General features: G+C 45.6%; 1 protein-coding gene across 2 annotated transcripts in view; it reads right to left on the bottom strand.

Annotated features, from left to right (window-relative positions):
* The window catches only part of sorcs3a (sortilin related VPS10 domain containing receptor 3a), a 227,147-nt gene extending 202,741 nt beyond the window's left edge, over window positions 1-24,406 (bottom strand). For both annotated transcript variants that reach the window (XM_055507845.1, XM_029163616.3), the window contains exon 1: window positions 23,508-24,406. In XM_055507845.1, coding sequence (XP_055363820.1) covers window positions 23,508-24,194 — 687 coding nt within the window. In that variant the 5' untranslated portion in view covers window positions 24,195-24,406. The remainder of the gene's footprint in view (window positions 1-23,507) is intronic.
* Between the last annotated feature and the right edge of the window lie 2,873 nt (window positions 24,407-27,279).

A 27,279-nucleotide genomic window follows, 5' to 3' on the forward strand; every position in this document is an offset into this window, starting at 1 on the left:
TGAGGAGCTTTCGTGTCTTAACATCTGTGGTCTGTATCTCTTCCTTTGGCCACCTTATTATTCCTGCAGGGTATCTGATCACTGGCAGAGCGTAGCTGTTTATTGCCCGGGATTTGTTCTTGCCATTGAGCTGGCTTCTTAGGACTTGCCTTACTCGTTGGAGGTATTTGGCTGTTGCCGCATTCCTTGTTGCCTGTTCAAGGTTGCCGTTCGCCTGTGGTAATCCAAGGTACTTGTAATTGTCCTCAATGTCTGCTATTGTTCCTTCTGGGAGTGAGACCCCTTCTGTGTGGATTACCTTGCCTCTCTTTGTCACCATCCTCCCACATTTCTTGAGCCCGAATGACATCCCGATGTCTGAGCTGTAGATCCTGGTGGTGTGGATCAGCGAGTCGATGTCTCGCTCATTCTTAGCGTACAGCTTGACGTCATCCATGTAGAGGAGGTGACTTATGGTGGCCCCGTTCCGGAGTCGGTATCCATAGCCAGTCTTGTTTATTATTTGGCTGAGGGGGTTCAGACCTATGCAGAACAGCAGTGGGGACAGTGCATCTCCTTGGTATATGCCACATTTGATGGATACTTGGGCGAGTGGCTTTCCATTGGCTTCAAGGGTGGTTCTCCACAACCTCATCGAGTTTGCAATGAAGGCCCTTAGAGTTCTGTTGATGTTGTACAGCTCCAAGCATTCAGTGATCCTTGTGTGTGGCATTGAGTCATAGGCTTTCTTGTAGTCGATCCAGGCTGTGCACAGGTTGGTGTGTCGCACTCTGCAGTCTTGGGCGACTGTTCTGTCAACCAGGAGTTGGTGTTTGGCTCCTCTGGTGTCCTTACCAATGCCCTTCTGTGCTTCGCTCATGTATTGACCCATGTGCCCACTTATCTTAGCTGCGATGATGCCTGACATGAGCTTCCATGTTGTGGAGAGACAGGTTATTGGCCGGTAGTTGGATGGGACTGTACCCTTTGAGGGATCTTTCATTATCAGGATCGTTCGCCCTTCGGTTAGCCATTCAGGGTGAGTCCCATCCCTTGTGCAGCCAGGCGCTCATGGATTGCAGTGAGCTTCTTTAGCCAGTAGGCGTGGATCATGTCAGGGCCAGGTGCTGTCCAGTTTTTCATACCTGAGACTCTTTGTTGGATGTCTGCCACTGTGATAGTCACTGGATTCTGTTCAGGGAGGTTGCTGTGGTCTTCCCTCAGATCCAAGAGGGATCTGTGTGAATGTGTGATGCCTCCCTTTCCCATATCCCTTTCCAGTACTGTTCAGTTTCCAGCCTTGGTGGGTCTGCTCTGTTGTTATTACCCTGCCATTGAGAGTACACTTTCGCAGGTTGTGTTGCGAACAGCCGGTTTATTCGTCTGGCTTCAATATCTCTGGTGTATCTTTTTAGGCGGCTGGCCAAGGCTTGTAGCCTTTGCTTGGCAGTTTCGAGTGCTTCAGGTATGGGCATCTGGCTGTACCTCTTAGGCATTGGTCTTTTCATTGCACCTCTCTGGGCCTCTGTCATTTGGCTCACTTCCCTCCGAGCTGCCTCCAACCTTCGTTTCCATTGTGGGTATTGTTTCTCATGGCTCCCATGGTTGCTCTTATAGCCAAGCACCTCTAGGATCACTAATGCTGAAGCGTATATCAGCTCATTGGTTTCTGTGATTGTTGTGGTAGGGATCGCTCTCAATGCTGCTGCATTCACATCTTCCATGAGACTTTCTGATGGTACTTCACTTAGCCGTTGTAGTGGGGTTCGGGGTTGCCCGTGGGGTTCAATCTCGCCATGATCTTATCTTTCAGGTCAGTCGCTGCCTTGCTCAGCGTGTCTGTGCTCATTGGGGCTTCGTACCCAGTTTCCGGTTGGGGAGATGGTGAAACCTCCCCTCTGACCTGGCGTCCTGGCTCCCCCTTGCCGGGGCATTTGTGTTGTATCTCGTCAATCTCAAGTTGTGATAGCAGTTGCCGTTTGTGGAACACTGAGCTACTAGTTGCTTCGCCGTCAGCCTTGACTGTGGGTTTCTCCGTTCCCATTCACCGCACATTCTTTGCCCCTCTGACTAGGGTTACTTGAGTAGTAACATTCCAACAGAGCCTTGTTCTCGCTGCTCAGCCATTTCTTTCTTGTTCCAGTAGCCCACTTCTCGCCAAGGTGCTCTGGTTCCCCAACACCTGACGCAGACCTTGTTAGAGCGGGCGACGTCTGAGCCGGTATCTCATGTGATTCAGTGTCTCTCACTGGATGCCCTTTCGCCCTAACGGGGATTCGAACCCCCCCGCATGCAAGTCCTGTGACTTTACCGATTGAGCTATCCAGCGAGCTATATATATATATACCGATTGAGCTATCCAGCTATCCAGCTATATATATAAGAGCTCATAGATAGCGAAGAAGGGGAAGGAGAAGGGAGAGAGAGGAGATAGAGAGAGAGAGAGAGAGAGAGAGAGAGAGAGAGAGAGATAGAGAGAGAGAGAGATAGAGAGAGAGAGAGAGAGAGAGAGAGTAGAAGAGATAGAATGTTCTTTAGCCTGGCCATATAGATAGATATTGGTATATATATAGATAGAGATATATATAGATATATATATATATATATATAGATATATATATATATATAATATATATATAGATATAATATATTTATAAATTAAAAATTATATATATATACACACATATATATATATGTATATATATATATAGTTTCCCTCTTTAAAAAATGTTTTTTATGAAGTAAATAAACCTATATTTCATTTTAAAATGATCTCTTTGAGTTCCAAATCTTAATTTAATTTAAGGCTTTCAGACTTTTGGCCCTCTTCTCGCATGTGGGTCAGGATCATTGAAGGTGATCCATCAGTCAATAACAACTGGCAGTCTTTAACTAACCAGACCAGTGTTGCCAGACACATTTATAGGATAGTTTTGGAGTCTGTACGGTCTACGATATCGTGGAGCCAATATACGATAGTTCTAACACTGCCGTTCGTCATGTCTTGATGTCGATTTGATTGGAGCACACATCACCAAAAACTGTTTTCCCTTGTAGCTAGTTGGTTCCTCCTCTTTTTCAATCACATCAGCAGCGCTGCTGATTGGTTCAACGATCTGCTCGTGTTTGTTTGTTGCAGTGTTCATCCAGCATCGTGACAAGAAAAAGTAAGAAAACATGAGTTCAAAACCGAAGCAAACTAGTAAAAAATAAAAAGACTCTGGTGATGCAGAGACTGGACCAAATGTGAAGTGTTATAGTATGTATTTCCCAAGGTTATAAGCATAATCCATTTCTGTTTCACAGCTTGTCTCCAGCACAAAAGACTGGGGTGAAAGGTCTAAGCATGCAGGACATATACGAAACATACTGTAACTAATTGACTGAATTGCAGAGGAACATCTGTGCCAATGATGGGCTGCAATCCCAAAGGTACAAATGATACACCCCCAAAGCTAAAATCCCTGTAGACAAACAAAAGAAGGACATACTGATAAATGTCACAATTGCAAGCAATGCAACATTAGAAAAATGGAGGATTGAGAAGGGCACAGAGAGAAGCTTGTTAGGTGTGAGGGTCATTTTGTGCTGCTACAGTTTAAAACTATACAGTATCCACCTCCCATTGAGCTCCACATAGCTCTGAAACCATTGCCACTCGTTTTGTCACAATGCAGAAATCAACCAATTTTAGGTTATGTTTTAATACCACATTTTAGCTATAGACTATATTTTATAAGGTACATAGCTGATATTTGGCACACACAAAGTTTCTGTATATTGTGTGTACTGTATACTGTATATGGCAGGTGCAATAAAAAAGATTTTCAAAAATCAACAAAACCCTATTGTTTAGGTAAGTTTAGGTAATGCTTTGTATATTTCTATGTTATGCAGTAGTATAATGTTAGATCCATGGGTATCCATGCCCTAACAAATAAATAAGAAATATCCCTTATGTCACGATCTGGGTTTTGTTTCTTGTTTCCTGTTTTATTTTGTAATACTTCCTGTTTAGTTGTCACGTCCTGGTTCTAGATCCGCTTTTATGTTGAAGGGACTTACTGCTACGTCACATCACAGCTGTTCCCTGTCAGTACCGGTCCGCATTATCCACACCTGCACTTCATCTGCTATGAGTTCACCTGGTATTTAAGCACCACCTCTAAGCCCAGCACCTTGCCAGATTGTTTGCTCATTCACCCGTGACAACTCTCCAGCGTTCAGCCTGTAAGTTTATCGTGTACCAGTTGCTGTCTGCCGTCTTGACCGTGTCTTTTGCCTTGCCCTCGTCTGTACCGTTGCTTGAGTTTCTGGATTGCCGTGTACCGACCTTTGCCTGTCTGACCACGAGAACCATTAAACCTTTTTGTCACCGAGCCTTGTCTCCGCTGTGCGTGTGGGTCCGCTGCCTTGAGTCCGTGACAGTACAATCTGGCCACACTCGGACCCAGCCGGCGTCTTGCATCGGTTTAAGGGCTGCAAGGGATTTTGTTTTGTTTACTCGGACAACGCAGAGTCGCGATGGTGTTTACCTGCTCGAGGCTGCCGGAGGACCTCCGCTGGTGCTTCGGGGAGCTCGCGAGGGATTACGCGGAAGCCCCCAGTCTGAAGGCGCGGCTCCGCGTAATAAAACAGGCGATCGCTATCCTGGAGGAGGAATTTTGGTGGCTTGACTACCCGGGAGTGCAGACGCTTTTTGAGAAGCTCCAGGCAGTACGGAGGGATTTGGCACGCGCTCTGCGCGCGGCGCCCGCCAGCGTCTCATCAGCTGTTCCTGCTGCACCGGAAAGCGCTCCTGTCGCTGCTCCGTCGAGTCAAGCTCACGTTCCTGTCGTCACTCAGTCAAGTCAAGCTCACGTTCCTGTCGTCACTCAGTCAAGTCAAGCTCACGTTCCTGTCATCGTTCAGTCGAGCCAAGCTCACGTTCCTGTCGTCACTCAGTCAAGTCAAGCTCACGTTCCTGTCATCGCTCAGTCGAACCAAGCTCACGTTCCTGTCGCTGCTCAGTCGAGTCAAACTCACTCCCCCGTTGCCGCTCAGGCAGATCCAGCTCCCGTTCCAGACACCAGCTCACCGGTCCCAGTCCATGCCCACGTTACCGCCATAGTTCCCGAGTCCAATTCCCCCCGTACCGTGGCCCCAGCCCCTGCTTCAGCCCTGGCAGTGGAGAAGCCCACAGCTAGCCGTCGGAGGCCCAGACGGCGTCGACGACAGCCGGTTTCCCCTGTCCAGGCTCCAGAAGACTCGATCACGGAAATCAGACTGCCTCCTTCGCCAGCAGAGGGCACTCTCGCCCCAGCAGACGACATACCCACCTCCATCGCAGGCATCCCGGACAGCATTCTCCAACGGATCCGTGCCCAATGCACCCCTCCAGTCCTGTTCCTGTTTGCACACTGGCTGAACTCCGCTGAGGCAGAGACCGACCCGGTAAGCAAGGAGCGTCACTTCCGTGAAGCCGCCCTGCTCATCGCCCGGAAGCCTGCGCTGCGCGAGGCCCTGGGTTTCATTGAACCCCCATCAGAGCCTGCACCCGTTCCTGCATCAGAGCCTGCACCCGTTCCTGCATCAGAGCCTGCACCCGTTCCTGCATCAGAGCCTGCACCCGTTCCTGCATCAGAGCCTGCACCCGTTCCTGCATCAGAGCCTGCACCCGTTCCTGCATCAGAGCCGGCATCACTGGCCCCAGCGTCTAAGTCTGCATCACTGGCCCCAGCGTCTAAGTCTGCATCACTGGCCCCAGCGTCTAAGTCTGCACCACTGGCCCCAGCGTCTAAGTCTGCACCACTGGCCCCAGCGTCTAAGTCTGCACCACTGGCCCCAGCGTCTAAGTCTGCACCACTGGCCCCAGCGTCTAAGTCTGCACCACTGGCCCCAGCGTCTAAGTCTGCACCACTGGCCCCAGCGCCCCTGGCTGCACCACTGGCGGCAGCAACTCCCGCCCTAGCCTCACCTCAGCCATGCCAAGCTCCAGCTCACGCCTCACCTCAGCAATGCCAAGCTCCAGCTCACGCCTCACCTCAGCCATGCCACGCTCCAGCCCACGCCTCACCTCAGCCATGCCACGCTCCAGCCCACGCCTCACCTCAGCCATGCCACGCTCCAGCCCACGCCTCACCTCAGCCATGCCACGCTCCAGCCCACGCCTCACCTCAGCCATGCCACGCTCCAGCCCAGCCTGCAGCAGCTCGAGCCTCGGCTGCGTCACGTCATGTTCAAGCCTCGGCTCCAGCTCAGTCACGTCAGGTTCAAGCCTCGGCTCCAGCTCAGTCACGTCAGGTTCAAGCCTCGGCTCCAGCTCAAGCTCAAGATCAAGCTCCAGCTCAGTCACGTCAGGTTCAAGCCTCGGCTCCAGCTCAAGCTCAAGATCAAGCTCCATCTTTACGCCAGCTAGCGGACACTCCTGGCCAGTCACACCAGGCCCCAGCTCCTGTTCCTGTCGGCCATATTGAGGCCGCTCCAGTTCCTGTCGGCCATATTGAGGCCGCTCCCGTTCCTGTCGGCCATATTGAGGCCGCTCCAGTTCCTGTCGGCCATATTGAGGCCGCTCCCGTTCCTGTCGGCCATATTGAGGCCGTTCTAGTCCCAGTTCCTGTCGGCCATATTGAGGCCGTTCTAGTCCCAGTTCCTGTCGGCCATATTGAGGCCGTTCTAGTCCCAGTTCCTGTCGGCCAAGTAGAGGCCGTTCTAGTTCCTGTCGGCCAAGTAGAGGCCGTTCTAGTCCCAGTTCCTGTCGGCTCCTCAGGGGAGGACGCCGTTCTAGTTCCTGTCGGCCAAGTAGAGGCCGTTCTAGTCCCAGTTCCTGTCGGCTCCTCAGAGGAGGACGCCGTTCTAGTTCCTGTCGGCCAAGTAGAGGCCGTTCTAGTCCCAGTTCCTGTCGGCTCCCCTGAGGAGGACGCCGTTCTAGTTCCTGCCACTGTCGGCCCCTCGGAGGCCGCAGCCCCCGACGATCCCCAGGAGGGGGTCGTCCCGGCCGCAGCGTCTGCCGCAGTGTCTGTTGCAGCTCCTGCCGACCTCCCGGAGGAGGTCGGTCCAGCTCCATCTCCTGCCGACCTCCCGGAGGAGGTCGGTCCAGCTCCGTCTCCGGCCGACCTCCCGGAGGAGGTCGGTCCAGCTCCGTCTCCGGCCGACCTCCCGGAGGAGGTCGGTCCAGCTCCGTCTCCGGCCGACCTCCCGGAGGAGGTCGGTCCAGCTCCGTCTCCGGCCGACCTCCCGGAGGAGGTCGGTCCAGCTCCGTCTCCGGCCGACCTCCCGGAGGAGGTGGTCGGCCCGCTCCTGGTTCATGTGTTTTTTGAGCCAATGTGTGCAGGTGCAGCTCCTGGCGGTCCGATCCCGGACACGCTCGCCTCTGCTCCTGGCGGTCCGGCCCCGGACACGTTCGTCTCTGCTCCTGGCGGTCCGGCCCCGGACACGTTCGTCTCTGCTCCTGGCGGTCCGGTCCCGACACGCTCGTCTCGGCTCCTGGAGGTCCGGTCCCGGTCTCGCTCGTCTCGGCTCCTGGAGGTCCGGTCCCGGTCTCGCTCGTCTCGACTTCTGGAGGTCCGGCCCCGGACACGTTCGCCTCTCCTGGTGGTCCGGCCCCGGACACGTTCGCCTCAGCTCCTGGTGGTCCGGTCCCGGACACGTTCGCCTCTGCTCATGGTGGTCCGGTCCCGGACACGTTCGCCTCTGCTCATGGTGGTCCGGTCCCGGACACGTTCGCCTCTGCTCATGGTGGTCCGGTCCCGGACACGTTCGCCTCTGCTCATGGTGGTCCGGTCCCGGACACGTTCGCCTCAGCTCCTGGTGGTCCGGTCCCGGACACGTTCGCCTCTGCTCATGGTGGTCCGGTCCCGGACACGTCTGTCTCCAGTCCTGGAGGCCCGGTGCTGGCCGCGTCTGCATCGGTTCCTGGTGGCCTGGTTCCGGCCTCGTCTCCACGTCTGTCTTCGCCTCTGGTTCCTGCCTCGTCTCCACGTCTGTCTTCGCCTCTGGTTCCTGCCTCGTCTCCACGTCTGTCTTCGCCTCTGGTTCCTGCCTCGTCTCCACGTCTGTCTTCGCCTCTGGTTCCTGCCTCGTCTCCACGTCTGTCTTCGCCTCTGGTTCCTGCCTCGTCTCCACGTCTGTCTTCGCCTCTGGTTCCTGCCTCGTCTTTGTCTCGGCTGCCAGACTGGTGGCCTCGCCCTCGGCGCCCCCTGCTGCCTGGATGGCGCTGCCTCCTGCGGCGCCGTCCGCCTCGACCCCTCAGTCTTCAGGATCGGCGTCCGCCTGGAGGACATCGCCGTTCGGGGTGGTCCCCGTGGACGCTGGCCCAGCTCAAGGGCACTAGGCGTGCCACCCTGCCTCAGCGGTGGCTGAGTAGGATCTCGCCGCGTCTCCACCCGCCGTGAGGGGATTCCTGGACTCTGAGTTTCCCTGGACGTGGACTTTGTTCTTGTCTCATGGACATTCATGTTTTCTTGATTATGGGACTCGGTCTTGTTTTGTTTTTCGGGGGGGTCCTCTGGTCTGTCGTGTTCGGGCGTGTGTTTTGTGTTGTTGGGGGTTTCCGTTTTTGCCCTCCCCCAGTCCGCCCTCCGCCCGCCCTGTCGGTGTTCCATGCGGGTTGTTTTTGGTTCTTGCCCTCCGCCGGTCCTCCCTCCGCCCGCCCTGCTTGGGTTTTGTTTTTTTTCTTTGGTCGTCTGGAATCCGCCCTTGGGGGGGGGGTACTGTCACGATCTGGGTTTTGTTTCTTGTTTCCTGTTTTATTTTGTAATACTTCCTGTTTAGTTGTCACGTCCTGGTTCTAGATCCGCTTTTATGTTGAAGGGACTTACTGCTACGTCACATCACAGCTGTTCCCTGTCAGTACCGGTCCGCATTATCCACACCTGCACTTCATCTGCTATGAGTTCACCTGGTATTTAAGCACCACCTCTAAGCCCAGCACCTTGCCAGATTGTTTGCTCATTCACCCGTGACAACTCTCCAGCGTTCAGCCTGTAAGTTTATCGTGTACCAGTTGCTGTCTGCCGTCTTGACCGTGTCTTTTGCCTTGCTCTCGTCTGTACCGTTGCTTGAGTTTCTGGATTGCCGTGTACCGACCTTTGCCTGTCTGACCACGAGAACCATTAAACCTTTTTGTCACCGAGCCTTGTCTCCGCTGTGCGTGTGGGTCCGCTGCCTTGAGTCCGTGACACCTTATAATAATTGCTGTAGTGAAGATGCTTTGTAGGGAATGAGAAGAGCCGAATCTTCAGCCGCCATTGGTCAGCTCTGCTGAAAATCCATACACAACTTCAAGACTACTTTTAGGAGCGCACCAATCGGCCAATCATATACAGTACAAGGATTGACGTAAGGGGGCCAGACGCCAGCGAGAGTAGTGGTACAAGAATGCAAACGGGGAACCAGATTTAAAAGCAAGCACGTCAGGAAAAAGTAAAAAAGTTTGACCGACAACCAAAAAAGAAGCAGCATCTGGATGCATTTCAAAGATGCAGGAGATGGCAAACCTGAGTGCAGACTTTGGAAAAATAAAATATTTGTCAACTTCCACTAAACACTATTATTTAAAGTGTTACAATGTTACTGTAAGCCCTAAAGTGCGATTGAAATGTTAAACAGAAGTGACTGTATTTTTTTTTTAAATAGAGGTTAACACTGAATAAAAAAATCCTTAGAAACACACAAACCATTTACAATTGCTAAATTCGGCTAAAATAAAAGGCGCTGAGTGATAATAAATTAGGAGCTGATTGGGAGCCACAAGAGCCCTCTTCTAAGCGAGCCGAGCCAAAAGAGCCGAATCTATGAAAAAAGCTGGATTTCCCATCACTAAATTGCCGATCAAGATATAAACACATTGTAATATTAAATCATCTCAACCTGTTTTCACATATAAACAGTGGGACATAGTCAGACACATCCCCACTAAAGGAAGAGATCCTCTTTTTCATTTCTGTGGAGTGGGGCCATCTGTGCATTATTTTGTATTTGGGGGTTCACAGGATAAAGTCTGCATGATCTCTGGACCATCTACAGTAAATCACTTTGAAACTGGTTCTGAGTGTGTACTAGTTAAAATGTCTCCCTCCAGACCTTCACCTCACTCACACCTCCACAGATTACTTTAATTTAATCTTTTATTAATGTATTGATTGTGTGCATGTAGTGTGCTTTTATCATTTTGGGAATCTCTGTTTTGGATTTTTATACATATCGATGCCAATTTGGTCAATGTACTTTAGAGCAAAAGAAACTGAAGCAGTTTTATATCTGTTATATGGAGGCATGGTAGCCATGTTCTTTTAGCAGGACTGGCAGGACTGAAGAAAAATAGCCAGAGGAGCCTTGCCATCCACCATCCACACCAGTAGTTTCAAGGCGCCAACACCACGAGCTGTTTATTAAGCGAGAATGAGATGACTTGTTTGTACATATCCATAAATTTCTTCTGAGTATACGTGAATGATGATTACAACAACAAAGTTAACTTCTATGTCATGACGCAAATATGAAACACGGGCTCTCAACAGACCCCTATTGGGTGCATTATTCCGAACAAAGCAGATTCAAATTGAATTGTTCTAGTTCTTAGGCAGCAGTGTTAGAGTTACATACAGTATATGTTATTGAGCTCTGAGTCATTGGAAAGGAAATTCCTTCTAATTGGTAAGAAAATTATGGGACAAATGCTTTGCTTTTAATTGTCCTATAACAGGGACTTCTGGGGAGATTTTTATTTATTTGTAGTCTTGAACGGATGTAGTCATTGCCCCAAAGTGCCTGAAGCAAGGCTCGATTCATAAGCCATATATTAAGTCCTTGGTTGATGTTGTTAATGAAAAAAGCAAGTGCCCAATCTTCTTTAACCAAAACGTTCCTCTAAAGACTTATTTTGAAATGTAAAATGTCTTCCAGTGGTGAAGTTTCTACGTCCCTGGGGCCTATCTAGCAAAAGTATTAAGACTGGTAGAAGAGAATATTATATGAAGCTAATGGAGAAACAGATACCGTCTCAAAGTCATACTGTATAGGCTATGATATCTATAATAGACAGAAAGACCCTTGGAGTAGTGGAGGAGATGGAGGAGCTGAGGAGGTGATTTAAGTTCCTGTCCTTGGGGAAATCTCTGTCCATCTGGGGAGTTGCAGAGAGCACAGCCAATTCACATGCTCTAAAAGGCTCTTAATTTGGAAAAACATATGCCACGGTTTAGGCCTCTAGGAATCAATTCCCCAGGCGGATATTTAGGATGGACATTAGCTGGTAGAATAAATGAGGCATAAATAACCTTCCAAGTGATAACGGTTTTCTTAATATTTCTTTTAAAATGTCGCTCTAAATGATCACTCCTAGTGACATTACAATTATGTCGTTTTTATAAATTTCTATTCCACCAACGTATGTCCTTCCTGTTGGCCCTTTAGGCCATACCTGCGATTAATCACACTTATTCAGTTCAGTAATAGCGTCACAATGTTGCAGTTTACTGTTTACAGTTGCTCCAAAGCCAAATGTACTGTGAATCGTGTTAGTGCAACCAGCTAATACTGTACACGCAGCAGCAAACCCAAAACCTTGAACATCAGAGTTTGAATAGCCAATATTGTACAGTGCAAAGCCATCTACTATTTAACTGTACTACTGAATCTAAGCCCACCATGCTTATGTGTCATTGATGTCACACAGAGATACACAAAAACTACATTGTACACATGCACAGAAATAGGGACATCTGCGCATAAAAGATGGAGTTGATCTTTTCATAGATAACAGTGAGGATTACATCCTACAGTTCCTTTGTGCTTTTTGTAGAGAGACCTCAGTCCTATTTCTGCTGTAATTATCTATAATCTCATCTCAATGTTACATCTAAGGTTCGAGTATGAGTGAGAGACAGTATGTTGGCCCGCTCTTTGCTTGCATCCTGATAGAATACTTTCCACTCAGCTGAATTACCCACTCCATGATAACTCGATGCAGCAGAGCAAAAAATCGCGCTCCCCGGACTCCCGCGTATTGAGATTCTTTCAAACGGATTCTTCGGAGCCCCCCAGTGCTACAGACCCGAGTGCCAGGGGGAATATAGGCTGTTACGGATCACGGATCTTTGATGTCCAGCTGATAAGAAAATATCAACTATTCATGCTTGTTTTTCTTTTTTTGTAATAATATGGATTTTTGTATTTGACACAAACACGTGTTAAACCTCTGTACAGGCCTGAAAACACTCACTGGATTTGAAGCAACATAAAATGTTTGATAGGCAACCAGCTCATTTGACATGCTAAAATATACATTCCCAATGTTTTATCTTGATGTTTGATTTATACGCAAACAAAACAATGCATTAGTTTGTTTGAATTTTTGTGTTGAGTTGACTTGACTTACGACTTGTCTCCACTCCAATCAGCACTTTGAATCTCACTCAGTGATGCTGAGGGTAAATTTGTTACCTGCAGCTTTTTCTGACTTTTGAGCTTATGTTGACAGGACAGTCACCTCTGGTTTCTGGGGATTGTCGTGCATGTCTTGGTTGGCAAGGCGATGACATGAGTAGTCATATCAGCAATAATCTGAAAAGCTGCTTGCATTTCTGTTTCCTTGGAGGAAAAAAGATGTGAAAAAAGTATTCAAGTGTCATAATGACTGCATTATAAACCAAGAACTATAAATACTTTTGGGTACGTGAACAAATGGAATGAACACAAAAATCTACAAAATCCGCTGTTGCATGTTGTGATATTGTGATAAAGCAAATGCTAATTATCCTGCATGCCTTTCACATCAGGACGTCTGAACTCTACAGTGTATAGAAACAATTGATTGCTCTGTGACTGAATTATTTGTGTGTGTGTGTGTGTGTGTGTGTGTGTGTGTGTGTGTGTGTGTGTGTGTGTGTGTGTGTGTGTGTGTGTGTGCGCGTGCGTTTTTGAATGACAAATGTGACCCTGTCACATCATTCCATCTTACTTTCTCCTTTCCTGTCACTCTCTGCCGTGTCGCTGAGCAAAGCAAAGCGCAAAGATCTTAAAATAAACCTTTCAAAATACATCAGCCCAGAGATAGTCAAGTGGTGAATTCCACATCTGGGGCCCCACTGAAACTTTTTCTCCTTTGTGACCGTTGTTTCTGCCTCTCCAGCCGCCCACGTGATAAGCCATGGATGACAAGCAAAAATAAAGTCACCAAACCAGTGGTATAAACTGCAAATGTACAGTTAAAAAAATCATGCATCAGTTGTTGCCTATGCATTTTCACTTAATTAACCTAATACAAAACTGCTTTTTCTCCAGAGTTCAGATTTAGGCAAACATTTTTAAATCATGTTCAGGTTTTGGCTGCCAATGTTGTTGAAATATATAAAAAAATGTATGTTGTTGTTTATAAATAGATCTTTCTGTTTAAAGTTGCCACACGATGCAAGGACTTCAAAACCTAAAAGTTTATGTTAAGGATTGAACAACTGTACAGGAAACCTATGATGTAGGAGAGAGGTTGCATCCTTTCTCCTACAGAATGAAGTGAGTTTTAGGTCTTCCTGTTGAGATGTCATGTCCTGGGCCACAGTTTGGGGCAGACAGATGTGCATACTTACATTTTCACAACCATCAGGGTAAAAGTGGTTAGGTTAGCCGACGCACCTCCCTCCTCAGGGAAAAAGAATTGCATGCTGAAATCATATACCACTCTGTGACCACGGTGTCCAGAAGCACAGTGCTGCTCAGTCTTGGCTTTGCTCCCTCTCCCAACGATGGCTAAAACAAAAGCTCCTTAAATGCAGGCATAGGCTGCAGAAGTAGAGAATCTTCACTAGCAGGATTATCTCCCTTGTAGCAGCATGCTCTACAAATGCTCATCTATCTGGTAAACCATGTAGCTCCAAATTCAATTAGAGACACATAAACATTTTCATGTGTGGCAAGTGAGCTGTGAAAGGGCAGCAAACAGGCTCCGGCTGCGGCTAGAAGTTCCGGTCTGATCTGCTTGTAAGGGACAAATTGAACATGGAGATGCTGCTGGGGATGCACTGTAATATTTAGGATGTGAGGAACTGCAAGAGTCTGTCTCCTCATCGGTCAGTGTTCCTCTGTGCAGCCATGTTTCCATCAATCTCTCAGCCTCTGCCTTCCCTCACCTCACATCATCAAACACACAGCGGACATGATATCTATTAGCTTCCATCACAATCAAACAGTATTAACATCTGGTAAATATCATGATTGTTGTTGCATCCATTCAGCAACATTAACATATCAAACAAGCCTCATAGTCATTATTTCATTAGCACATGGTCTGAAGCTGCCACACTACACAACTTTAAAGTAGTCGTAATGAATAATCTCTCGGTCTACTTCTCCCTCCGGTCCTCCTGTCCTGCAGCTCATATTCCACTTCATTATTTTGGACTACCCACTCCCTCTAGTGATGGACACAGGCACTGCCTACAGAGCGACTGACAGGCAAGCGAGCGGCAAATATGGGATCATGGGAACGACAGGAAAAAGTCGTCGCTACAGGCTGGATGCTGCGCCAGGCCACCGGTGGGGATTCTGGAGCAGTTGTGGACTGAGGGGAACACTTGTTTGACAAGAACCAAGAAACAGCTGCTACCACCAAAAAAATCACAAACTGTACTTTGCTTATCCCTGATCTGTTATAGCTAATGTGTTGCACTACAGTGCTAAGTGACACAAAATGAACACAGAAAAACATACAGGAAGAGGCAGAGGAAAAAAACAGAAGCACACAAACACACACAGTTGATTAAACTGCTCTCCACTGTGAAAAGCATGTTCATTTGTATTTAAATAGCACACCGTGATAATTACCTGGGCTGTTTTTTTTTTCTTTTTTCAAAGCTCCATGCTGCTCTGTGGGAGCCCAGCAAGGCCTAGTTTCTATCAGCCCCCAGTCCCCTCATCCATCTCACAGGTCTGGATGATGTAGCAGTGCTTTCACTAGTGGCCAATCCTTGGTGAATGTTAATAATCATACACAGGCTCCACATTCCTATCTGCATTCACAACATTTATCTGTGAGATATCCCCTTTGAATGATAAATGCCGTGACCAAGAATGCAACCAGGTCTGTTGCTTTAATAACCCTTCAGTTATTATATCTGATTCAGTGTCAGGTTGTTCAGAGCAAAATCAGCATAGGTTGTGTCTAGCTGAATAGCTGAATATACAGTATCTGAATATAAATATATAGCTCTATATACAGTATACATATATTTTTAAAACAAATCCATTTTTCTGTTATGTAAATCTGAGTTCAATAAACAGATAAACAGATTACATATTTATTTCTCTCTACGCACCAAATCTTTGCTTTATTTTGAGTGGTCTCATTTATATTCTCATTTATATTATATACTGACATCTTTAAAATCAGATGGAGACTGAAACAAGATCCATCCTCTGCAAGGTAATTGACACAGCCAGAGTCTGGGCAGGCAACACCAAGAAAATGGGACATTATTCATAATTCATTTAATTTTATATAACTGACTCACTTTTAAAGATGGCATAACGCAATGTTCATTGTCAAAGGGAGGGAGTTGCAGTCAATCTCAAACTCCCCAGATATTGTTTGAATCGAGACCTGTATAATGTACCAAGGTGCTACACTACCTTTGTGTTGGTAAATGTGTCCAGGTGTTTCGAGTATTACTATTATCAACATGTTTTTGTTTTACCATGTTTTACTCATGGCTGTGTTCTCTCTGATGAAAAGGTCAAGTCTGGGCTAATGCTCCTGCTATTATATTGTGACACCTCAGTGGTAATGTGTGATAATTAAAAGGACTTTGACATATGGCTACTATCTGTAACATGCTGCGTGAGTCAGTGGGAGTGGGAAAAAGAAAGCACATGCAAAGATGGATGAAAGATACCTAGGAAAGACAAATATTCTATGTCAATAGCAAACAAGCTTAACTTTGTAGCAATCGATGCAGGAGGATGTGCCAGGATGCCCAAATGCCATTTCATCAACAAATGGCAATACGAAAACAAATGAATATTCAAGAGGCTAAAGAAACTTTCTTCATTACAACTACAAAAAAAGGTGACGAGGCTTCACAGAGAAGAAACAAACCCTTGTTGGTGCTGCCTTTTATTTGCTGCTCTAAGCATCCACGCTGCAGAAAATCACTGCGTTGTTGACGCTGGCGAAAAGCGGCTCGCAGACTGTAAAAAGTGTCAGACAAAGGGCATTTATTCAGTTAGATGCCTGTTTCCACTCATTACTCAAGATTACTGCTTTAGTCCATTACCTTGATTCAGGACTTGGTGAATGAAGTGTTGGAACCGACAGAGGTCGTGGTGAAATGAGTGACGGGGGTTGAAGAGGGGATGACAGGTTATTAGCTCCTGTTAATGTAAAGCAGCAGCTAATTTAGCACTTTTATTTCTTATGGTCTTATGGTATGACTTTGTTGCAGTTACAACATGCTTTTGCAAATTGTAGCTGCAAGACATCCACTGAGGCAATGTCAAAAACCCTAATGCTTGCTACAGTATAATGTATCAGTTAAATAGGCCAAAGCTAATAACTCCTAATTCTTCTAGCGTCCTTAGATCTCTATGCGTTAATGTACATTAATTACTGTAGCAGCATAAGGTTTGTACAGTTTGTTGTTGTCAATGATGTGACACTGTGAACAAGCTGCTGTTTCTTGACTTAGACTACACCTAAAGTAGATTTAGAGAAAGCGATATAGCGATATAAATAAACAAATCAAATTTCCTATTGTAATTTATTAACTTAATTACATTTGAATTCTGCTGGATCAGGTTGTTAACTGACAATCTCTAAGGCAACTAGCTTATACAACATACAGTACTATAATGTATTAAATGCCATTTGACACATATATTTTACCTTTTGTCAATTGTACAGCCTGAGCAGAAAACTACCAGTCTCTGTAACAAAGGTGAAAATAGGTAAAATTTGTATGATTTTATTAAATTGAATCATAACTTATCATTTAAATGAATAGAGCATGATAATTATTGCCAGAAAGATATTTCCAAGGAGGTGGACATGATGTCTGACATGTCATGGAGCAAGAAAAGTACTTTGGTTGGAATAAGACTAATCTCAGCTAATAGTGTGTAGACTGAGTTGATCTTTTTATAAAAAATAATAACTTTAGTTATTGACCAACAATTGGAAAATAGGTGATGATGACAGTTTACCTTGGCCTGTATTTAATAAACAATACCTGTTTTGTATGAATCTGAGGGGAATCCTACTCAAAACATATAAAATTAGTATAAACAAATACAAAGAATGAATGTCTTTGGTGGACCAGCTGATCCACAGCCACCATGCCTGCAGCATATGTGCATTAATAATTCACTGGAATCCATGAACACTCGCCTTTTCTGTCTTATAGCAAACCTATTATTACTACTTATTACTTAGAGTATCATTAAAGTTTTAGCAGGAGTTCAGCTCGCTCTGCGATTAAATAAGAGACAATTACTTTTCAGTTTGATAGAATGTAATGCAGATCTCGTTCAAGGGTCTACGCAATGATCTTTGAGGGGGAAATGACTTATAGCCGGAAAGGGAATGATTTATTTAAAGGGCAGTTATCAAGCCGAGTTCCACGCCAAACACCACGGACCATCAAAAGTTCAGTCACGTACAACAGATGCCGGAGCGTTTTGCACAGCTTGAGAGGAGCATTAGGAGGAAACAGAAATACAGCGGAAACAGCGTCTACCTCCCACCGACATCGATGAAAGATGCTTACACAATGCGTTTGATAATGGGAAGATGTTTAAGCAGGTTACTACCATTAAAATCCAGTTGGAAACAAAGAAGCAGGCCTGATCGTGAAGTTAATGCAGCGTGGATCCATTTTACAGCCACTTTAAATCTCTCATAGATAAACCAGTTGATCACTTTAATTAGACAATGTGTTAATTGACTGCAGGTACTGGAGTGTGATGTGTCAACATTAGTCTCCATCAATGACAACCTCCTCTCGGCGCAACAGCGTTCACTCTGACCGAGAGTGAGACAAGACACTGAGAATGATTGAGGGTGTGCGCGTGAACATGTGCGACTCCTGGTCTGCCTGCAGTTGCGTGTACTGTAGGCAAGCGTGTCTCTGAGTGATGTGGTGTAGCTGTGACCCAGTATCAGTGCGGTATCAACAAGTGGGCTGGAGGAAGACGACAACAACAGAAAGAGAGATACACAGCATGAAATCTATCGCTTCTCTGGGGCCCGACATTATTATGTACTCATCGACCTGAACACTCTCCCGAGCTCAACCATGTTTGTAAAATGGGCAGGGGCCATTACAAGGCATCACACTTGGCTGAAAAGAAAAAACTATGATAAGGTCAAGATGAACTGCGCCTGAAAGCTCAGATGCAACTGGTCAACATTCCTGCACTGAATCCATAGGTTTTGTGCGCAAGCATATGGGAAGAAATGAGAAAGTGAATACAGTGCTCCGGTACAGTTGGTGGCAACGCACTTTCACTGGGTCCCAGTAGGAATAAAGACAGTTAAATTATTTAGAAAATATTTAACCAATCAAAACTGATGGTACAGTACTGTATGTGGTTCGCCGGCCAGTAGTCACAGTAATTAATGCTTATAGACCTATTGTACATAGGTGCTCACACAGTCAATGTCAGCAATGGAAGCAGGAGCCAAGCGCATGATTACTTCAGACTTTCCGAAGTTGTACAGATACAGCTTCCATCAACACCTCGGCTGCCGCGGCAATCATACAGGGAACATTATGAGGCCATTAGGCTTGGCGAACGCAGCCCCGAAGCCTCTTATCCGTCAGACTGGGTGTCTTCTACGCATGTGCTCTCGTAGCTCCAAACCACATGATGTGATCGGAGATCGCGCGGCGGCAGGAGCAGCAGGTGCAGCCAGTGCAATGCATCCTGATTGGATGGCTTCCTGAATAGCTTCCTTAATGTGCCTGCAGTTTCAGTGATGAACGTTACAGAGAATTTCGACATTACTTGACTCTTTTAAGTGCATCTGGTGACCTTTAGTCAGAGTTATAAAATGCTATATGAAATTGTGCTGACCTAATTCACTTCAGGTAAAAAAAAAACGTAGTGTCGTCTGACATTTCATGCTGAAGTGTATTTTTCTGATTAGATTTGTCCTTCCCACACAAAACCTGTAAGCAAATCTTACCTCTTAGACCGAATAAAGATATCAATTCCAAACACATCCAAGTATCAAGAAATTAAATGTTACAAAGCACACTCTCACACATGCAACCCCAGCTCAACTAGTCAGCGTAAAGTAACATTTTTTGGTGGGTTTAAAACCACGCTGCATGAAATCAGAGAGTCACAATCGAGCTGCAGCACAGACCCTACTGTTCAGAGATGGCAGCCAAGTGTTTTGCTCTGGAGGCCAGTCAAAACATATTTCCCATTCATTTTTTGTGGCACATGGCGTTGTGCCACAGTATCATACTTCTACTGCAAAAGAAAAAACAAAAACAAAACAAGGGACAGGAAACACATTTGTAAACACTAATTAGAGGAGCAAGAGGAAGGGAGAAGAGATTGAGAGATAAGGGAGATAAGGCCCACTGGATGAGCTGCATTATTTATGATATTCTACTTTATTTCCCCCCGCCTGGTAGAGGGCCACCAGAGTAGAGAGGGGAGGGAGAAAGGAAACAACTTTATAATGTATAACCTTAAGTAATTTAGGCTGAGAGGTGGGATGGGTTGATGTAAAGTGACCCGTCTCTACATTCTAAATTACGCACTCTCGCTGCAGGAACGGCTCGTTGGGGATGCTGCACACAGCTCTCTCTCCTCATTGGTGGGCTTTTCTTTTTCCTCCACTACGGATGGTGCATGTAATAACCATAGCATGTTAATAGCAGCTGGTCAGGTTAATGGAGCAGCATTTCTGCAGCGCGCTGGATTCTCTCCAAACAGGAATTATTCAGCGACTCCTTGGAATCCTTGTGGAATCAAGCGAAATATCTAGGAAATGTCTAAAGCCGTGTCTGTTGGGCATTTAGCACTACATGTTTGTAACATGCCTGGGATGTCTGTGAGTGTTTGCTTTGCCTGCCTGACATTTGTCTCGTTAAGCAGTGCTTACAAGCCTCTGCATGTGCTCATCCAGGGATTTGGGAACTTCAAACCACACGCAGTCAGCTTCATTGATCATTTGCCAGATACGGCTGACCTGTCTCTGCAGGACTTCGTACTACTTGAAAACCACTTCAGTCCAACCCACATCGTCTAATGCTTTTATCTAATGATTTTCTTCACACCGCCGATGGATGAGTGACAACAAAGACATTACAATGTGCCGCAGCGTGTGGAAATGAATTAAAAAGAAAGGGTGACAAGTACTGTAGTTCAGAAAAAGCAGATCAGTTAATATGCTGATATTTATGGGAGAGGATCTGCCCAAGAATTAGACACATCCCAATGTTCTCTTAAAATATGAATGTTTAAATATCAAATTAAAAGAGGCACTGAAGCTATTCATTTAATGTTCAAGCTGCTTGTCATGATGCTGCTGTGCTCATGACTACTGGGGCGGGGGTGGTGGGGGGTCACAGTGTCAGACATACTTCAGGAACGAAGTTGTCACTTTGCTGCAAGGATGCTTCATTGGAAATATGCCCATGAATGCTATAAATGACAGTTAGTCTCAACATCCCTGCCTCTACATTTTCAGTTAATATCTAAGGTTAGGGTTGCCAGATAACGTGCACAAGCCTTAGGCACAGACATGGAGACAGATAATGACAGTCAGAGAGAAAAGGTGATCCAGCAGCATAGGCAGAGACAGCAAGTTGGACAGGTACAGAGAGCCGGTGGGATTGCATTAACCTTGTGGACATCGGAGGACATCGTTTCCCACCCCCAGGGCATCAACAACTGCTTCCAGTTGTCTCAATAGTGGTCACAGACGCGGCCCACCAATCTGGATCAAACGAAACTGAGGACAAGCCTCAAAACCAAAGAGGCTTTGGATTCCTGGTGGAAGCCTTGGGAGTCGTCAGCCTACAGTAACCGTCCTCTGGAGTTTAACATATTGGCTAAATGTTTATGTGGAACCAGGCACATGATGGTCATCAATCAGTGAACACAAGCCCAATGAGTCGAGCAGAGAAAACATCCAGGGCTTCGTGGAGCTTATGGGATGTTCTATTTGTCTTTTCCCAGTCTGTTCTGTGAATGAAAGCTCTTGCATCTCAATAGGTTGGCAATTGCTATAAAACTAATTAATATGAGTGTTTTCTTGTTTGTTGTGTTTGGTGGGTGATCACCAGCATTCATGAAGCTACCACTGCACTTGGTAGTAAAAAAAGGAATACAGGTATTTTAGCCGTCCACTGTCCTACAACATACGGCTGGGTGACTGGTGAATCTAAATTGCCAATACGTATGAACGTGAGTGGTAATTGCTGTGGGACCTCCTCGATACACTGAGCTCCTCTATTTTCCCCACCTTTCATCCATTTCCATACCCTCATTGCTTTGAATGTTAATAACTCTGTGTATTCTTCTCCCTGGCCCCTTTCCAGCCGTACGTTTCTACAGGTATCGCTTGCTCCTTTTGCACCTGCTGTTCTTCGTTGCCTCTATCCTCTCACTCCACCCTGTCGAGGCAGATGGCCGCCTGTACTGAGCCTGGCTTTGCTGAAGTTTCTTCCTTTAAAGGGAGTTTATCCTTTAATCTGTTTAGTAAATATTTGTAAAGAGCTTTGAACGGCTTTTGTTGACTTTTGTTGTGAATATGGTTTATAGACAGACAGACAGACAGGCAGGCAGGCAGGCAGACAGACAGACAGACAGACAGACAGACAGACAGACAGACAGACAGATAGATAGATAGATAGATAGATAGAGTAGATAGAGTAAATGATAACTGAATTTCATGTTTAACCATGTTGTGACCCATAGAGCAGCAGTATGATTTTCTTTGTTTGCAAGGAAAAGAGACTTTGAAATAGAGGCCTGAGTCGTCAGGATGATTATTAAGGATTTTGAGCTGAGGGGCAGCGAGGCACACAGTAACCTCCTCACCCTCTCCATCCAGCACACACTCGCACACATGCACACTCATGCAAACATGTTTCCCTTGCAGCGCCTCAGTCTTCACTGCAGGTTAAAAAACAAGTTCATGCACCATGTCATAATCAGCTCAGACAAGACTGAATATGTGGGACTTTTTTCCCCTTTCTCCAAGTTGAATAAAACGAGTAGAGCAGCCACAACAACAAATTAAGCTTGTGAAACCACAAAGAGGAGCCTATCGGCTTCCTGTGAGCCTACACAGTGGTGTAAATGACTTTGATTCATTTTGTCTCATTATTCCCTTCGTACGAGGAACCAATTTTGCAAGAGGGGCAGGATTTTTAACCATTTTGAAAGCAGAACAGGTTTTATTGCAGCTTACTGTACATCTTATTAGGGACTAGTAAGCAATACTATGCAAGATATTTACTATTTACTGGTGTGATAAAAAATGTTATGGCAGCAGGTGGCCCCTGTCTTTGACCTGTGCAGTGATGTTGTGACACTCAGCACACTGCACGGTGCCTTCCTGTCACAGAGCAAAAAATATATTCTTGCAGCATCATCGAGGTGTATCGCCTTTTTTGTGATTCCCTGAAATATCATGTTGAGGGTCTGGAATGGGAAAAAAGAGATAACATACTTAAATGCAAGCAGCATTTACTGCATTGATGTGATTCTGCACCATTGTTCACATCTCCTGTTTGGCCATGATGCAGATGGAGGTAAGACTGAACCTCCAAACAGTGAATCCCCCGGTTTGGCCAGTCTGTTTTCATATATCAAAGACCTTTTTTGAAATTTATGAGTCAAAGACCGAGTCCCAGGTTTGTGGCTGTCCATTACTGCTGTTACTGCCCTAACAGTCAGTACATGCAAATCACTTCACTCCTTTTGAGTCAAGCCAAGAATTCAAAGTGAGCACAAAGAAATATGCAGACGAAATATTCATAATCTAAAGAATTTAAAGGCTTATTGGAGACCGTGGAATAATTTATGACTCCCTCTTTCCCCAATCAATTAATCTGGATGAAGAACTACGCATCAGGAGGAAGGAATGAATCATACATTATCATATTTGGAACTGGCCTCAAATAAAGCTTTCATTGCGTCATGACTATTAATGACTACAAAATAGATATCAACTACAAAATGGAACACTTTCCAGCCTCGTGGTAATACAAGAGGCAAGATTCAGATAATGTTTCTTATGCCGTGTGTGTGCGTGTCTGACAACAGAGTCAAAGGTCACAGCCAAACACAATTCGCAGTCAGTGCACAAGTCTGGCATTTAGGGAGCAGTGTGAGTGCACTGGTGCGCATCTGTAGCTTTCGTTGCACCTGTTAACAACGAACAGCGCGTCGTGCTCTGTTCGCCACGGACTTTATTCACCCAGATCCGGAAAACAGTTCAACTGAAATGCGTACCGTGAAAAGCAGACGGAACCGTACTAACACGCATAATAATAACAATAATAGTGAGGATCAGCCTGAGTGTGACTTACGCTGCTGTTTTGCCCTGACCAGTACACCACCGCGTGGTTATGCGCAGAGTCCCCCGTCAGAGCGAAGGTGCTGCTGGTGATCTTGGGCTCATCCTGCCGCATATCCCCCCTTTCTTCGTCCCTGTTCCGTTTAAAATCGGACCTGCCCTGCCGGTGTCCCTCCAGCAGTGAGCCCCGGTCGTCCGGTGCGCTCGCATCCACGCTGGTCCGGCCGGTCCACCCGCTCCTGCTCAACTCGGAAAACTCAGGACCGCTTCTCTTGGCTCTCGGGAGCGCAGCATCCACATTCAAGTCGGTACCTCTGTGCTCCTGACTGACGCGGTGACTTTCCTCACTGGACCCGGTCGTATAGTTCTTCTTACTAACTCCATCCGAACTGATTTGTTGCACAAACAGGGGGACATCCTCCGCGGAATCGCCTGTGTGATGGTGGTCGTCTGCTCCGGCATTTTCCTCGCCAATCCCTAGTTTCTCCAACTCTATTCGGATGCTTTTTAGAGTGCTCGTTTTCTTTGTGGGGTCAGTGCGAACCCCCAGTTTTAAGTCCTCTGCGTACAGTTGAACGGGCGACGGGCAAGACGCGCAACTTATCTCCGCCTTGGCATTCTGTATGGTATGAGCGGCTATGATCACCCAGATACCAAGAGATAAGTGCAAGTCTGGGCAGAAGCCAGCCCAAGTCCCCATCGCTGACAGAGATTTGGGGGTGAAGGACCGATGGAGACCTTATCCGACGACTTAACTCTCTTCGTTCAGGTCGATATGGAATAACTAACGCCTCGAGTATCCGTCTGGTAGTTTGGGGCGGGGGGAGGGAGAAAAGTGCTCTTCAACGAAACTGTTCACGTCCAAGGATCTTTGGTCAGGCAAGCCACCACACAGGAGGGAGGAGCTGTATTGCAGCCAGCTGCCGAGTGTGCGCCCGGAAGAGATAGTGAGGGAGAGAGCGCGAGAGGGGATAGAGAGAGAGAGAGAGAGAGAGGGAGGGAGAGAGAGAGAGAGACATAGAGAGAGCGAGAGAGAGAGGAGCTGTCCGTGGTGCCGGATCTCCTCCTGTTCTTTGAGTTTAAAATTGTATACATTTTAGCTATGCATGCAAAGTATTCTACGTATGTCAAGCGCCATCATTCATTATTTAAGGCATCATAATAGGTTATATTAAATATTACATATTCTGTATCCACAGGTGCGTTTTTCTTGCTTAATACATTAAAATTCACATTAACATATTTTAATAATAATTTCTTCTTTAATAAGTCCAACAGTCCAAAGACAAGCAATAAGATTCATTGGAGATTCTAAATTGCCCACATGTGTGAGTGTGAGTTGTTTGTGCGTGTATATGTTGCCCTGTGGTGGACTGGCGATGTGTCCAGGGCTGCACAGCACATTTCCTCTCACCCAGAGGACAGCACGCCCGTAACCCTTACAAGAACTAGAAGATGAGAGAGTGTGTGAACGAGCATGAAGTTTATCGCAGTGTTTCCGGCTTTACCTTGATCTGTTGATCTAATAGACCTGGTGCCAAATTACTTAATGAGCTGTGTGGTTTTTGTGGATGTTTTTTTTGTTGAGCATTACACAGGTTTTTCAGTCTTCTGCTGCTCCAGTCTAAACATTTAAATCATGTTTCTGCAAGAAACATCACTATAAGCTCAATTTAAAATTTTAAAAAGTCACATTCTTTAGATTCAGTATTTGTCACCAAATAAAAGGCTGTGTGCACCTAAAGTCACTATTTTTTTTTTTCATATTTTGCATTTGTCATAATTTTTGTAAACAATATTTTACTTGTAGCCAAAAAGGTGATTGATAATATTTCCAGTCAGGACAAACAGTATCTCTAGTAAACCATGATATTGACTGGCAATTACTTTCTAAACCCTTTAATTTAAAATGCCAAAAAAAATCACCCAAACCAACTTCATGATAAGAGACAGAGACTAGACTTGTACAGAGATACAGCACAGAGTACGACACAACAGTTTAATGAAAGTGAATGAAATCTCTTATTTCTTGTGATGCTGCTATTTATCAATTACCATGGCTTACTAATGGAGTGGAAAATATTAATCCCTTTTAATGATAAATCTGGGAGAACCAATCAACATCCAAGTGTGATGCAGTTTGGATAAGAGAGGCAGATCTCACAGCCACATGGAACTGCCCTTGTAGTAGGTGGCTCGATGCCTGGAGACCAGACTTAAACAGAAGAAAGTCATTTAATTTTTCCCTGAACCAGTGTGCTGATATGTACTGCAGATGATAATAGAAATGTACTGTATTATGGTATCCCAAAGGAATAAACCAAAGCCCATATCAACGAGAAGAAACACTGTCTCTTTCCTATTCTACTTTGACCAATAACAAAAATCGGGTTTTAACAGGAAAATCATTGGCTGGATTATATTCAAATATAATGCAGTAACACTTTAATTTAATTTTTGATTGTTTTTTTGTTTTTTAACAAGACAATTCTAATGAATGGAACCGACAGACAGAATGGACAGCACTTTAAAGTGACCTTGACATGACCTTCAACATGTAGCCACTTGACATGTACGTAACTTTGAGTATGAATAAGAAATCGCTTTAAAGAATCTTTTCAGAGATTATGTTTCATTTACTGTTCAAAACAGGTAAAAGGCAACAGACTAATGCTCATCAGACAAATATTACTATTTCACAGCCATTACTCACCCCACATCCTGTTTCACCACAGACATCGGTCGGTCAGCTGTGAAGTAGCCTGGTTAGTCACCTGCACTGCTTTGGGCTATGCTGATACAACACAGGGCTTGTTCAATCACAGAACATAATTACCTAAAGACAACATGTAGGTATTTAGGGGATCAAACTGAGGATCATCACTTCTACTGTATAGGACTAAGTGCATGTCTGTATACTGTACAGTATGCATAGCTTTGTCTGTGTGTTGGCAGTGTCACAAACGGGCTCAGAGCTCAGAGTTGTAGGACCCACATGCACAGCATGAGACAGAACTTGAGAAATTGTCTGTTTAATTATGACAGCTCCAAAAACTCAGGGTTAAATGGTTAAAACAGTAATCTATAAAAACTCCAGCGAATATACAGACAAGGATGAGGCAAAAGTACGGTCAACAGGCTACGGTCAGAACATGGACTTACTGGGATAATGATGCTGGAGAGCTGACACAAGTGAGTGAACAAACAATCTGGCAAAGAGCAAGGTGAGTACTAGTGACTAATAGTGACTAATTGAATGCAGATGGTGAGATCACATGACTGTATGAATAAGATGGAACTAAACCAAAACAAAATGGAAGTAGACAAAATAAAACAGAAAATGGTAGAAAACCATAACTCAAAATACAGATTAATGACAGAAGGAAATAATAAATATTTCTATACTTTATGATTATTTTAATGATCTGAAAATGATGAACAAATGTTGATAAACCATTCATGATATTACTTTTAAATGTGCCTAATATAAAGTTTGTAATGTTGTAGATGTCAAAACTAAATCATTATATTGTTGCAGCGCATGGTTCTAACACATTTCCATGACTCTAGTGTTCACGCACACACACTGAGTATGTTCCTTCTTGTTAGTTAGTCCAATCTTTTCCCAAAACAGCCTTTTCAGAACACATAACCCCACACCAAGTTTGGTCTGAACCTTGCCCGAGACAAAACTCAAATCCAAACTGGATTTCCACCATTGCTGCTTCCTTGCTCTGAGAGCTCACCTTACTGTAATACATAAGACATGGCACAGCTACCATGCT

Source organism: Betta splendens, chromosome 1 (assembly GCF_900634795.4).
Source record: "Betta splendens chromosome 1, fBetSpl5.4, whole genome shotgun sequence".
Taxonomy (NCBI): domain Eukaryota; kingdom Metazoa; phylum Chordata; class Actinopteri; order Anabantiformes; family Osphronemidae; genus Betta; species Betta splendens.